Source organism: Danio rerio, chromosome 21 (genome assembly GCF_052040795.2).
Source record: "Danio rerio strain M-AB ecotype USA chromosome 21, GRCz13ab, whole genome shotgun sequence".
Lineage (NCBI taxonomy): Eukaryota > Metazoa > Chordata > Actinopteri > Cypriniformes > Danionidae > Danio > Danio rerio.
The window spans coordinates 8,307,585-8,323,991 of NC_141041.1; the positions used below are offsets into that span (position 1 = coordinate 8,307,585).

Below are 16,407 nucleotides of genomic sequence, written 5' to 3' on the forward strand. Positions count from 1 at the left end.
GTGGTGCTTGTAGTTCGTGTTGTGCGAAATGCAGAGACCAAGCACTGAATGGAACATCATTGCCCACAATCCTATGTTCTCAGTCTCAAGTGGGCGGAGCTTAACGGAAACATGGCAGCGGGCGTCTTAACTAGAGGTGAAATACAACGTGCTTTTATTTTTATTTTATGTTATAGTACATTATAATGCATCTTGTCAGGTAAACCATCTTTCAATAGCGGTAAATACTGCGTAAAGATTGAAAATCTAACCCGTGATTTTGAATGACACCAAACAATAAGTATGAAATGACATGACAAGTGTATTAGTCTTGCTGTTATTAATCTATTTATTTTGTTGATTATGTTTCATATTCATAACTATAAGGTTTCCAACAAAAGACCCTGTTTTACTTTTGTTTTATAAGCAACTAAAATTACTTATGTAACGTTACTATTTAACATAGTACTAATAGATAGGCCTGCTTGTTTGTAATTGTAAGAATTTTAATTATTTATACATGTGGTTTTTATGTGTGTGTTTGTTTATTTTATTTATATATTTAATTTTTGTACTGTTATTGTGTATCGTATCACCCTGGCATTTTATTGTTTGTTCTATTGTCATGTATCTGTTTAAAGCATATTAATAATAATAAAATATTACTAGTTTTGCAGCGCACTTTGTAAAAACTGTATGCAATATTTAATGTGATGTATTTATATGACTGATATTTCAGTAAGGCAGGCTCTCCGTGGTCCTCGGTTGGCCGCTGCTGTGTTCTCCTGTCATGGACAGACTTTGAGCTCCGCGGCCGCTGCTGTTTATTCACCGGCAGCAGCGACCATAGAAACCGGTGAGTCTGACTCACACTCGATGATTAACTGGTTATGATTCATATTTACACAATACCTGAAACTCTGTTTCTGTTTATAATGCATTTGTAAACTACTGTATATGTGAGCAATGGAAGTATTTGGTACCAGGGGCGATTTTAGGATTTTCGTTTTAAGGGTTCTCAGCTCCTTATAAGGTTTTTTTTTTTTTTTAAGTGTGTGTGTGTGTGTGTGTGTGTGTGTGTGTGTGTGTATATATATATATATATATATATATATATATATATATATATATATATATATATATATATATATATATATATATATATATATATGTGTGTGTGTGTGTGTGTGTGTGTGTGTGTGTGTATACACCTCCATTGAGCCAACTGGGTGGACCAGATAGATAGATAGATATCCTAATATTACATTTATAAGTAGTAATTCAATAATAATACACTTAAAATGTTTTTTTAATATGGGTTGTATACTAATATTCCACTGTATTACATAGACAGGCATAGCCAAGTTCTGAATAAGCCAAATAGGCCCAACCCACCTGCTTACTGTAGTAAAAAACCACTTTCTATGTTTAAGTGTTTTTTTTTTTTTTTGTTTCCATGTATTAAATAAATAAACTGCCGCTTTTCTAATTAAATGACATGCATATACATATATATTTAAACTTAAAGGCTAATTCACATATTTCACGATCTGAATGATAATAATAAATATTTAATACTAAACAACACTTGATGTTCCTATCTCTGTCAGTGACTAGGGATGCAACGATTATAGATTTTAGTTGTACAATTATAGATTGAGAAATAATCACGGTTATCAAGATTTGTATGCATTCATTAATTTCTAAACACCACTAGTTTAGAAAATCACAAGAAAACTTATATTTTAAAGTGTTTTTGTTATTGCTGCTCAGTGACCAATTAATACAGCACAAGATAATATTAAAACAAACAATAGTCCATGTCTCTCTTTGTGCTAAAATGAGTAATATTTTTGACATTAAAACAATTTTACATTGTAAGTAAATGACAGAACAATGAATAAATCATTTAAAAATAATATTAGTCTAATGCAGGGCTTGAAATGAACTTTTTTTACTTGGTATCGTCATAAATACGATAATAATAGTATGTAATATAATAATAAAAATATGTAATGTTAAATTATCAAGTATTGAATGCGTATTGCTGTAGATTATAGCTGCACTGTATTGAGGAAAAACATGTAATGTAATTTAATAGTGACTTAAGTATTTTCCAAAGAATATTTAATGTTGGTTATACATAAAAATGAAGTGCAGATGTACCTATTGTCAGTGTTGTTGTTATTAATATTATTTATTTATTTTGTATAATTCTTGTTATTAAGATTCCTTTATAATTGCTCATTGTGCATTTAATATATATTTCTAATGTTGGTGTGAAAACTCCTGCTGATATGGTGTTAATATGCAATAAATAAAACATTAATAAATAAATTGCAAATGGCAAAAAATGACTTAATTTACTGATCATGTATATGGCTTTTATTTTTCGTCAGTCGAATAGTAATGAAGTTTTTTAGCTGAAACTATAATGTAAATTTTGCTAAATTTAAATAAATGTTGTTATGTGTCCTGTGTACAGTTTAACTGTTGTTCTGATGTTATTAAAAGGTTTGCAAGCATAACTATACAAAACATTTCATGCTTACAATGAGAATGTAACTTGTACAGTATTGATTCTACATTCATAATTGTATGCTTGTTTTACATGTGCAGATGTTACAGATAAAATCCTCAACTTACCCCTCACTCAGCCGGATTATTTCCACTTGTCGGAGCTCTTCAGCATGAAGGACCTGTTTGATGCCCGCATCCATCTTGGACACAAGAAAGGCTGCCGACATGCGTGAGTAACTTTCTGTATAATTGCATCAAGCAACTTTGCAAAGATGTCTGTTTCTTACACATTTTGCTGCTTGTGAGTTCAATTTTGGTGTCAGATGACTGATACGTAACCAATAGAATACGTTCATTTTTCAAAATAAATTGTTTTTCAGACTCAGATAATAAATAAAGCTGAAATAATGAATGATTTCTTGTGTGGGCCGTGGATCAATTGGGATTGGTCCGTGGCCCGGGGGTTGGGGACCACTGGTCTAGAACCATGTTATACAATGACTTACCTAATTACTCTAACTTGCCTAATTAACCTAGTAAAGCCCTTAAATGTCACTTTTAGCTGAAAAAAACTTCTTTCTGTTAAACAGAACTGTAAATAAAAGACAGACAGTCAGTCAGTCACCTGATTAGAAATGATATTGTCGTTACTCAGGGGTGTACATCTAAGCGGGACTAATCAAAAATATTTTGGAATGAGCAAGCATGGGAGCGGCCATCTAAAAGTATTAGTCAATTACCTCTGTTTAATAATCAAGACTGACAGGAGTGCGACCGTGAGGCACGCCATCTGACATTGCTCTGAGCGGCATGAGCACCCGAATGGACAAATATAATTGTTACGAGCGAAGACAAAAGGTTCAAACATTTATCTAAACTATATATTGATATCATCTTCTTAATGTTTTCTGATTGGAGTCAGATAAAACAAAAGATAAATATATTAATATTTTAAACCAGATATGAGTTAAATTTAAAATAAATCTACATTGTACACTGGAAAGACCGAACAGGCATTGAACTTCATCCACCAGCAGACACCTCCATTGGGCCAACTGGGTGGACCAGATAGATAGATAGATAGATAGACAGACAGACAGACAGACAGATAGATAGGTTAGAGCCGTTTGAAAAAGGATAAATAGATAGATAGATAGATAGATAGATAGATAGATAGATAGATAGATAGATAGATAGATAGATAGATAGATAGATAGATAGATAGATAGATAGATAGATAGATAGATAGATAGATAGATGGATTAAAGCAGTTTGAAAAAGATAGATAGATAGATAGATAGATAGATAGATAGATAGATAGATAGATAGATAGATAGATAGATAGATAGATAGATAGATAGATAGATAGATAGATAGATAGATAGATAGACGGACAGACAGACAGACAGATAGAAAGGTTAGAGCCGTTTGAAAAAGTATAGATAGATAGATAGATAGATAGATAGATAGATAGATAGATAGATAGATAGATAGATGGATGGATGGATGGATGGATGGATGGATGGATGGATGGATGGATGGATGGATGGATTAAAGCAGTTTGAAAAAGATAGATAGATAGATAGATAGATAGATAGATAGATAGATAGATAGATGGATGGATGGATGGATGGATGGATGGATGGATGGATGGATGGATGGATGGATGGATGGATGGATGGATGGATGGATGGATGGATGGATGGATGGATTAAAACAGTTTGAAAAAGATAGATAGATAGATAGATAGATAGATAGATAGATAGATAGATAGATAGATAGATAGATAGATAGATAGATAGATAGATAGATAGATAGATAGATAGAAAGATAGATAGACGGACAGACAGACAGACAGATATAAAGGTTAGAGCCTTTTGAAAAAGTATAGATAGATAGATAGATAGATAGATAGACAGACAGACAGACAGACAGACAGACAGACAGACAGACAGACAGACAGACAGACAGACAGACAGACAGACAGATAGATAGATAGATAGATAGATAGATAGATAGATAGATCGAAACCAATCAGTGGTGGGTAAGGACAACAATGATAGTAAGTTAATGATAAAGTAAAAACTGCAATAATAATAAAACAACAACAACATCTATCTACTCACCTTTGTAAACATGACAAATGCTGTATGCCTCTGCAGTCTGATGGAGCCGTATCTCTTCGGCTGTCGCCTGGACATGGATATCATTGACCTGGAGCAAACGGTGGATCATCTCCAGCGGGCGCTCAACTTCACGGCCCACGTGGCGTTTCGAGGTGGCGTCGTCCTGTTCGTGAGCCGCAGACGGCAGTTCGCTCATCTGGTGGAGACGACAGCGCGGGACTGCGGGGAATACGCTCACACGCGCTACTGGAAAGGCGGACTCCTCACCAACGCTCCCATCCAGTACAATCCTGGCGTCCGGCTCCCAGACCTCATCGTGTTCCTCTCCACCCTCAATAACGTCTTCCAGGAGCACGTCGGGATTCGGGACGCGGCCAAGATGAATATTCCCACAGTGGGGATCGTGGACTCCAATTGCAACCCCAGTCTGATCTCATACCCGGTGCCAGGTAATGATGACACTCCTGCGGCGATGGAGTTGTACTGCCGATTGTTCAAAATGACCATTAAAAGGGCGAAGGACAAGAGGAGGCAGATGGAGCTTCTCAAGGGGATTTGAGAGAGAGGTCAGGATGTGTGTGAGAGAATCAGAATATTCAACGTAAAGGGATAGTTCACCCAAAAAATGAAAATTCTGTCATCATTTACTGATTTTTCATTTGTTCAGAATTAAGTGTGTTTTACTTGTATGTATTTTTGTTGTTGTTGTTGTTGTTTGTTTTATACCTGAAGTTCTGGTAGCTCTTGACATTTATTTTCTGAATTAACAAGGAGCACAGCTTCAACTAAAGACTTTAATGTTCTACTGCAGATAAAGTCACCTAAATCTTGGATAACCCAAGGTGAAGGGATTAAAAGCAAATTTACATTTTTGTCTGAACTATCCCTTGAAAATGTTTGTATAAATAGGCCATCCCAGAATGAAATATTCAACAAATTAAACTTAATACCGGGTATTTATTGGTATTGTATTGATTACCATTAGTTGCCTGTTATATGACTGTAATAAAGTTTCAAAATTCCATAATGCAACGTTTATTTGCACTGAAAAAAATTACTCGAAGATGATTCCTTGGATTTACTCAATTTCTTTACGTTAAGAGGTTTTAAACAATTTATTTGGGCTGAATTTAAACAAACAACTTAAGTTGAACATTACTAAACTTAATTTGTTTGTTTAAATTCAACACAAACTAATTGTTTGCAACAGTTCTGCATGCAACACTTTTTTCAGTGTCATGTATATTTTCAGGAAGGTGTAATTTTGGAGGATAATATACCAAAAATTCTTCTAGAGCAATTTATGAAGGGGACACAAACAATACTGCTAAACTTGTACTTGCAAAGGATATGTATACACTTATAAAAAGTTATTTAGTTCAGGGTTTACTGCTCACCTTGATTCAAAGTCGTTTTTAGACATAGTTATTATTAGTCAGAAATGAAAAGGAACCGGATCCCAAATACAAAGTAAATCTATAAGGATTAGTTTCGCGCAGTGGGTTTAGTGTTCATAATATTTTGTGGGGCTCTGTTTATATAAATTTTAATTCTTTTTAATGAATATTAGTTGGTCATTACAAGAAAAATTATCATTTATTCTGATATATAGCATGTATCTATATCTGACTTATCTGACTGAATCTTTTCAATAATGTCATGGCTGGGTAAAATCTGTAACAGCTTAAATGAAATTTCCATCCAAAAAACCTTCACATATGGGGATGTTACTGTTTCTTTTTGAAAGAGAGAGCTAGTTTTGTAATTACGTGAGGAAGGTTGTGACAAAAAACATATTTTTCCCACTGAAGTTTCCAAGGGGTGGAATGGCACAGATGACACACTAGATGCTTCACCATAGCCTCTAAAAAGCATTATAACTCCTTTAGGAATTGCATCCATTACAATGGAAAATTCTTTTTGGAGTTACAGGGAGACCAAACTTGCATAAAAACTCTTTATAAAATTAAGACAAGCCTTCTGAATTAAATACCTGAGATAAAGTCAAAATATTTTATTGTACTGATTTTGATCATACTGATTTGAAGAAGTTGCAGAGAAACAACATTCTCCTACCATTGTAGTAGAAGGGTCTAAAAGAGGATACACATATATATATATATACACATATATTTACATTACATTGTCAATGAAAAAGAGATACGTGAGAGAAAGACAGAAGAAAAAAAGAATAAAGAACATGATATAAACTTGAGGGTGAGACATTTAAGAATCAAGAACAGTACACAAATCAAAGTCATTAAAAAATGAAATAGTTCTGTTTGTCTTCTTATTTTTAGATAATGAAATGAATTGTATATAATGACTAAATTCTTGCAAAAAACAGGAAAATATGGTTTAGTATTGGTAAATTTGCATTTGTGGATACGGAATTTACAAAGAAAATAAATTAAGTTTATAACGAAACAAGCATTTCTCTTAGTAAGGGCAGATTCATAATAACCAAAAATAATTTCTTTAAAAGTAACAGAAACATCTTGTTGTATATTATCATTAATAAATAATCCAATATGTTTCCCAAATTGTACAGCATAGTTACACTCCCAAAATAAATGAAAAACAGTTTCAGTATGAGATATAAATATGATTTTTTTTTTGCAATTTTTTTTAATACAAAAATAATAACATCACTGCATTGAAGAAAAAATACAATGACAAAAAATAAGAAAGAAGAGAGAGAGAAGAAAAAAATATATACAGCCTCAATCATTAAGAAAAAAGATTTTCATAAGCTTTAAGAAACATATTATTCTTATTACTATTAATAAGCTTAAGAGATTCAATATTGTACGAAATTTCAACAAGGAAAGTATTAAAAATAGGTATTGTTTTTAGAAACTTATTTTTTTGTATAAAAAAATTTACAGTGTAACACAAAAAAAATGTACAATAAGATCTTCACCCGAGAAATACAGAAATATATCTTTTATAGACAAATTTAAATCATGTTTAAATAAGAATGACAGATAAAAAATAATGTCATTTAGCATAATGACAAATTATTAGCATATGAAATAATTAGCAATATGGGAATTTGTAGGATAAACATTATGCATATAAAATGTATCTCTCTTATTTTGTTGGATATGCTGACTTTTTCAGGTAATAACCATGCTCTCTTCCATTGAAAGCAATCAGAAATTGGTCCAGAAAATTTTACATCTTGGGGAGGTATATACAGAGTAATGTAACAATCGTCTGACATGTCTGTTGTCAAGTTATATAAATATGATTTTTTTTAAAAATGTATTATTAAAGAATGAAAATGTACAACCACAATCAGGAGATCGATATAGGAGACATACAAAGAAGAAAAATACTAATTACATTAGCTGCAGAAAGAGAAAAAAAAGAGATTAACAAATCAAAGGAAGGGGTGAATAAATTACAATCGTATAAAAGTGTATGAAATTAAATTAAGAGCATTGGGAAAGCGTTCTACCTCAAATCAGAGTCCGTAGACAACAGTTCTTCATATAGAACCAGGAATCTGACACATCTTTTGTTTTTACATATACGGAAAGATTTGAGCAGTGAGTCAACTTCAATCAGAAAATGTGGAAAAGTAGGGACTGAAGCCATGCAGTTTTGCTTATGTATAAAAAAATTTCCAAACAAGATAAAAAAGTTGAAGATAAATTCTTTAGATTTATGTGAAGATTCTGAGTTATAACAAATAATTTCTTTTAAACTAAAAGATTGTGCAAAGGTAGGAGGGGTGTTTAAATAACGATAGAGGTCAAACCAAAATTTCTGAACAAATTCACACGTACAAAATAAATGTATTAAAGTTTCATCATCCTTTCCACAAAATGTACAACTACTCGGAATATCAACATATTTGGAAACAAATGAGTTAGCCGGGTATATTTTATGCAATATTTTAGAGTGGATTTCTTTAGTTTTATTGGGAAGGGAGTATTTATGAGGCAACAACCAAGCTTTTCTCCAATCTATATTATTAATTAATGCAGCCCAATGAAATTTGCCTCGTGGAACAATACGATTTCTTTGCTGAAGAATTAGATGAATATGCTTATTATTGCATTTCTTATCATGAAAGTCAATGCCTTCCAGTACTAATGCTGATTCTGTCATATTTTTGTATTGTGTTGTATATGACTTTTGACCAGATATATAAATATGATTTTTTTTTATTTATTTTTTTATTATGCTTTAAACAACATATACATGACAATACAGCAAACAAAACAATGCTAGGGTGATAGAAAGTAAATGATAACAACAATACATAAAATAAAATAAAACAAACATAAAAATAAGAGTATAAATACTTAACTAAAATTCTTACAAATATAAACAAGCAGGACCTTTACATTAATCAAAGATATTGAAACTAGAGCACAGTTGGACAGTTTTAATGGCCTTTCGATTAGCACTATGCTGAATAGTGCAAAAGTAATTTTTCAGTTCCTTATAAAACACAGTAAAACAAGGTTTTTGTTGGAAAATTTACACTTATGAATATGAAACTTAATTAGCAAAATAAATAGGTTAATAACAAAAGCTTCATTATTTAAATTATCATAATTAAACTACCCAAAAATTACATTTTCATAATGCAAATTAAAGTTAAAGAGTATCCTTTTCTTTATAAAAACAGAAGCATCATACCAGAGCTTTTTAACATAACCACAGTGCCAGAAAAGGTGGGGCACAGTTTCCAAATGCAAAGAACAAAAAGAGCAATTTATATCAATATCCTTTTTAAATTTACTTAAGAAATGTTTAACCGGATAGAATTTATGAATTAGTTTAAAAGATATTTCTTTTATCTTATTTGTAACCAAAAATTTGTGAGGCAATGACCAAATACTTCCCCATTTAGGAATTCTTACAAAATTTATATAAATATGATATCAACGCTAAAAGAATGGAAACGTGACGTCACCAAAACGCGGTGCATTTTGGGTATGAAGGCTCTGTAATTTGCGAATGATGCTGAGTTGTATTAGCTGTGGATGTTGAAGTTTGTGTTTTATATATCTAGAAAGTGTAAAAATGGTGAACTCCTGCTGCGTTCTTAACTGCCGCCACCGCACTCACGAGCGCCGCAACGGAGTGCGATTCTTCCATTTTCCAACTTGGAAGCAAGGCTATGGTCCTCAGGTCTCTGAGCTGAGCAAGCGGCGGCGCATGGCGTGGATAGCGGCAGTGCGACTGAAACACATCTCATTTAACAACATTCCCCGACACATGGTGGTTTGTTCACGGCACTTTCACAAAGGTGGGAAGTAATGAAAACACGGTAACTGCTCCGTTGTTGCAATGCTAACATAGGGTTTTGTACTTACGTCAAATTCGGTCAGTTCCCGTATGCGCGGCCATACTGGCGACAGTCGGATGTAAACAACAGCATACTTTACACGGTTAATGTACCAGTCAGTACGGTATTCTGGATATTTATGCTGTTGAAACCTCTTGAAAACAGCGTCAAAGCTGCTAAATCATATGGAGTATGATTTCGTAAGCAGGCAAGGGTGCAATATTTTGACAAACAAAATTTAATATGTGGTTAAACACACGTGTGAGTGATATTAATTAAAAATAACCTAACGTTTTACCTTTTTGACTGGAAATTATTTGTGAAACCAACGCGAATGTTGTAAAGATTCTTGCCCTGGAAATCCTGTTTCAATTCGACCTAACACCAACATATTTTGGTAATCAGGTTTATTTTCTCTTAATTCGCTATAATAGTAAATCTACTGTGCTTTTCAACCGTACTACAGTAAAGTGTGTTACACTAGACTATATAACAACTATTGTGATATTAACAAACTACTCTATTATATAAGAGCAATTCCAGCATTGTAGATGTGACATTTGCAGTAAAAACTTAAACCATAAATTTGGAGAGAAAGTATTTGTTAGCATTATATTGAAACATCAGTTTGCATTTTCCGTAACCGCTAACCACAGAGTTATGGAATCAGAAAAATATCAATCTGTAAAAAAAATCTTTATATTTTAAATGAGGAAAATAAACATGCATTATAGATGTGAGCTTAATAAGTTAGGGTGCTTACAGTATACGACTTGCTTTGTAGAAATTTTGTGACTTAAGCTGCACAACACAAAATAAATAATGCTAATCAAAAGGATAAGAGTTGGCTCTCTATTGAACAAAAATTATTGATATCATTTTATTTGATTTTGACAGGAAAAAAACTTCGTTTTGGATGTGACAAATGTAAAATTGACACTTTTGGTAGATCAAATTTAGTAGTTTGAAAACATTAACAGACATTTGTAAGTATTTTTAAAGCTCTGTAAATAATTGCTTACACAAAAAACGCTGAAAAGGTTTCGATACTTTGCCGAAAATGTAATTTTTTTCATGGCAAGGTAGGCATTTGCATGGAATTGCTGATACAATAGCTTACACAGTTTACTGCAGTAAAAATTAAAGGATGCTACATTATTTCTTACTGTTTACAATTTTATTTGCTGTTGTATTTTACTATAGTAAACACTAGAGTATGCTGTAGCATTTATTAACAAGTGTTGTAACTATATACTATCGTAGTATTTGGCTACAACTGTTGTTATATTTAAAAAAAGAAAATGCTTTGTTCACTCAAAAATAAAAATTACCCATCATTTACTTGCAAATAATAACAGACAACAACAAATAAAAAACACAGTATAAACAAAACATTTTGATAAATGGCAGGTAAAATTATAGAATACAATTGAAAACTCTGTGACTGTTTGTCTTAATGAAGCATCAAGAAAGTTATATACACTAAAGCTGCTCTGAGAGTGAGTTAATAACTATTCCTTTAATGAAAATATTATAGGATCTAAAAAACAAGTTGCATGATAATAGATACAGGTACAGTTGAAGTCAAAATTATTAGAACTTTTATTATTTTTTTTCCTTCAAAAATATTAAGTGCTCAACGGAGATATGATTTTTTTCAACAGGCAAGCTACTGGATAACCGTTTTTTGTTCGGTAGCCAATCGAGAAAAAAGAAAGAATATATCTTTTATATATATATATATATATATATATATATATATATATATATATATATATATATATATATATATATATATATATATATATATATATATATATATATATATATATATGCACAGTGCTCAGCATATATGATGAGTGCATTCCCCCACAAATTTTTCATTTAAAAGAATATTTTCTATAGGAAGCTTTACAATATTATATTTGTGCATACAGTATACATTAGGTTAGTCAGTACTAAAGCTAATCTCACAAAATAACTTCTAATAATGGTTCAGAAATTAGTAGCCTAAATTGATATGTTAGGGAAAAGTATTAAATAACATTTTCAAAAATATAAAAAAATCAAGAGAAACAAAAAATATATATACTATTTTGTTGAAATGTTGTAGTTTGTAATTTTTAAGATATGAATTTAAAAGTATTATCTTTCCATTTCAAGTTATTCTGTGATTAAAATATTATTTTGATAAATATATCTGTTGAATATATAGAGAGCAAAACTTAAAGATATATGAGTCTCAATTTTAATATTTGTTGTAAAGGGTCACAAATATGTTAGTTAGGAAAGGGATTAATGGTCAAAATATATTTTTAAAATATCAAAATGCCATTCTAACTGTAATAATCTCTATATATATTAATCCCCAGATTTTAGTTTTTGAAATAGTTGTCGGTGAAAAGATTATTAATTCAGCTTTTCAGATGATATACAGTGCTCTGCATATGAGTACACCCCCCACAAATCTCTCATTTTTAATGAATATTTCCTATGGGATGCTTTACAATATTATTTGTGTGCATGTACAATAGTTTTATCAATACTGAAGTCAAATCTGGACCTAATCTATCTTTAACTTACAATAATGGTTCAAAAATTAGTAGCCCAAATTTATGTCAGGGAAAAATATTAAATAAAAATGTCAAAATTAGCAAAAAATTAAGAGAGAAAAAAAAAAAAAAAAAATATATATATATATATATATATATATATATATATATATATATATATAAAATTTTGTTGCTTGTATTTTTTTTGCAATATTTTGCATGAATTTAAATGTATTATCTTTCAATTTCTAAAGATGCTCTAAAATATTACTGACTATATGACTTGACTATATTATTGACTATATGACTATATTATTAAATGTATGACTAAAATATTATTTTAATAATTATATATCCATTTAATAAGCCTGTTTTGTTTAAATGCACCAATGTATATTACCCATATTCATTGAGAAATTAATAAAAATGCATACTTGTATATGCTAAGCACTGTATTTCTTAAGGAGGCTAATAATTGTGGCCTTAAAATAGGTCTTAAAAAACTGCTTTTATTCCTGCAAAACGAAAGAAATAAGACTTTCTCCATTAGAACAAAATATTATAGCAATAAGTTTCCTCAATCTGTTAAACATCACTTGGCAAATATTTGACGAAGAATTTAAAAAAGAATTATAGGGGGCCTAATAATATCAACTTCAACTTTACGTTTCATCAATTAAATGCTAAAGAGGCTTGCCATGACTCAATAAAACAGATGATATACCCTGTATTACTGCATAATTATAAAACTAATTTAAAAATGTACATTTTAGGCAAACCAGCCTATGAAATGCTGGAGTGTGATCCTGATTGGGCTCCATCATTACATCTCGGTCACTCGGAAGTTAAAGCAACAAAACCGAGCCGATTTGAACGGAGGAAAAAGCGACAGCAGACTCTGAAAAAGAAAAACACTGTTCCAGAACCAAAACAAGAACCTACACCTATACCAATACACCCAGTCCAGAAAACAGAGCCGGATGAATCTCCACCTCTAGATGACATTCCACCTCTAGATGAAACTCCGCCTCCAGATGAAACTCCGCCTCAGGATGACACTTCACAGACGCCGATGATTGATGTATCTACTCTCCTGGAGCAGGACGAGTGCAGTTTTTGTGTTTGCAGGCGTGCAGAAATTAACCGATTGCTTGAGGAGAACCGCAGACTTAAAAAAGAGCTTGCTCAGAAGACAATGGATGAGGATTTTTTTAAAGAAGACGACTCTAAGGTCAGATTCTACACCGGGCTTCCGAGCTTCGCCGTTCTGATGGGCATTTTGGATCAGATTTTTCCTACTTTGCAGCAAAACAATCGGAAGCTTTCCCCTTTCCAGATGCTCATCCTAACTCTGATGCGCTTGAAGCTCAATCTGCCGGATCAGCTCTTTGCGCATATCTTTTCAGTAGGACGTAAGACTGCATCGAGTATATTTAAAGAGACCGTCAGTATGATGTATGTACGCCTCAACCCTTTGGTCGTCTGGCCTGAAAGACCTTGCCTGCAGACTATAATGCCTCAACAATTCATTGAGACGTTTGGCAGCCATGTTGCGTTTATCGTGGATTCCATTGAAATCGACATTGATAGAGTGTCGAATGGCAAACCTAAAGCACAAATGGTTCCCCAAAACAAGAAGACTTTAAAGTACCTCATCTGCTCCATACCACGTGGAGCCATCACTTTTATTTCCAAACCTCGGGAAAGTCAAGTCGATGACAAGAGTTTGATTGAAAGCAGCGGCCTTTTGAAGAAAATCCAAAGTGGCGATTTGGTGTTGTCGGAGTGTGGGTTTGACATCAGGGACGGTGTTGGATTAACATGTGCTGAAGTCGATAAAGGACAGCTCAAAGTTCGAGATGTGGAGACGACGAGGCAGATATCAAACCTCAGGTTACATGTCAAGCGGGTGACCGCTTGTGTTCGAACCAAATACACTTTCCTCAATGGACCTGTACTTGTGAGCATGACGGTACCAGATGTCGGAGAGGACATCACATTCCTTGATAAGATCGTGACTGTGTGCTGTGCATTGACTAATATGTGCCCCAGTGTTGTTATGAAACCGTGAGACGGTTTAAGAGATATTTGTCATGTGTGAAATGCATAGCATAACACCTGCAGCCATAATAAATGGATTCTTTTTTTAGTTCTGTATGTTTTCGTTTGTGAGTCGTAACATGTTTGGGTATTGGAAATGGGTAGTTTAATAATCCGCTTGTTTATTGTTACGTAGTGTGAGGGAGCTTCTGGGTCCAATCGCTATATCAAACTGTATGGGGAGACTCAACAAAACGTTTACAAAGACCTGTATTACTTCTGAAAATCACGATCGCAATACATATCCATGCCTAATATCTGATGACCAGAAAGTGATTAATTTTTATAAATTGTTAAAATATTGGTGTCTTTGATGCAGCAAGTCCAAACATTGTTGTCTACACTATTTTATAATAAATTCACATAATATAATAAATGTATGATATAATAATATAATATAATAAATGTGTGATCTGACCAAAAAGTGGCCATAGACAAATATTTACTCAATTCAAATGAGTTGCGACTTTGACCCAGAAACAGTATTTCCAGCCTGATCCCACGAGAAAACGTTTGTATTTAACGTTTTGTCAGTTTAATTGCTAATTCGTACGAATTCGAGTTCAGTCATGCGAAATTGTACGATTTTAAAAAGAAGGCACCAAACCCCACCCCTAAACCCAACTGTCATTGGGGGCCGAGCAAATCATACTAGTTTGTACGAATTAGATGGTATGAATTCATACGATTTAGCCACTAAATCAAAAAGTTACGAATTACCTTGATATCTGTGTGTGTTTTTTTTTATATGTCACGACTTAACAAGCGGATAGCTAACATGATAACAGGTAAAGCAGCTGTGTTATTTTGCATTGTCTATATTGTTTTAAAAAAAATTATAAAAAATTTAAGCAGCAAAGGATTTTCAACGTTGATAACAAGAATAAAGCATTTCATAACAGGTATTTGTTTTTAAACATATTGAAGTTAATGCTATTTTTAAATTTTTAAATCAGTGTTGGTGAGCATAAGAATCTATTTTAAAACCTTTTAAACCATATTTTCTGTCATAATTAGTTAATGATCTACTTAATTTTTCAGTGAGTTGCGTCTTAATATACAGTAGTCAACATTTAAGGTGGTTTGTTGGTGCCAATAGCCTAGAGGTTAGTGCGTCGACGCATAGCACCAAGGTGAAAACCCCTAAAAATTATTATTAAAAAAACAATTTTAAAGTGGTTTAAAACTTACAACTTATCAGCAACACCCATTCTTGATGTAGGACAAATTTTAAAAACTTTTTTTGATCCGCTTCAAATGTTGACTACTGTACAAAGCCACATACATGCTAGGTATGGGCTGGTATAAATTTTTGACAATATGATAATGTTGGACAAAAATTTCACAGTTTCACACTATCACAGTATTGTGATTACTGCTCTAAAATAAATTCTTTTTAAATTGTCTGTGTAAAAAAAATAACTTTTCCCGCCACTGAACAAAATACATTTGATTTTAGAAAGCATTTATAATATTTTGGACCACTAAATGTGTCAGGCTGAATAATTAAAATAAATTCTTGACTTCTGCTTCCTTCATTACTTTCAAAAACTCATTTCGTTACAGCACATTTAAAAAAAAAAATCTAATTTTTGCGGTTTTAAAACTTGACTTTTCCAAACCGTGGTAAACCTTGAAACTAGTTATTAACAGTGTATTAACAGATAAATGTTTCTGACACTACCTAATCTTTCCCCCAAAGATCCTTCAGGTCCTCCTCTCAGTTCCTGCTAGTTTTTCCTAAATCCCATTTGAAAACAAAAGAAGACAGAGCCTTCTTAGTCTATGCGCTAAACTTTGGAACACATTACCTTTATAAAAA

The 16,407-nt window shown here is 32.4% G+C and overlaps 2 protein-coding genes across 3 annotated transcripts; both read left to right on the forward strand.

The window, feature by feature from the left end:
- The first annotated feature begins 87 nt into the window (after positions 1 to 87).
- On the forward strand, positions 88 to 5,647 carry mrps2 (mitochondrial ribosomal protein S2). Its single transcript, NM_001080693.1, is given in 4 exon segments — positions 88 to 136; positions 719 to 835; positions 2,599 to 2,728; positions 4,662 to 5,647. Coding segments are annotated over 4 exon segments (795 nt in total). The 5' UTR covers positions 88 to 111; the 3' UTR covers positions 5,185 to 5,647.
- Positions 5,648 to 9,542: 3,895 nt separating this feature from the next.
- On the forward strand, positions 9,543 to 14,632 carry zgc:113019. 2 transcript variants are annotated; one of them, XM_087299672.1, is made up of 3 exons: positions 9,543 to 9,578; positions 9,658 to 9,894; positions 13,259 to 14,632. In XM_087299672.1, the coding sequence occupies exons 2-3, from the start codon at positions 9,669 to 9,671 to the stop codon at positions 14,554 to 14,556; spliced, it is 1,524 nt and encodes a 507-aa protein (XP_087155798.1). In that variant the 5' UTR covers positions 9,543 to 9,578; positions 9,658 to 9,668; the 3' UTR covers positions 14,557 to 14,632.
- Positions 14,633 to 16,407: the final 1,775 nt, after the last annotated feature.

What these genes read in the sequence shown, in the direction of transcription:
- zgc:113019 (XM_087299672.1), top strand. Translation starts at nt 9,669, where the DNA reads ATGGTGAACTCCTGCTGCGTTCTTAACTGCCGCCACCGCACTCACGAG. An exon ending in TTCACGGCACTTTCACAAAG is followed by an intron (nt 9,895 to 13,258) that starts GTGGGAAGTAAT and finishes TGTACATTTTAG; the next exon opens with GCAAACCAGCCTATGAAATG.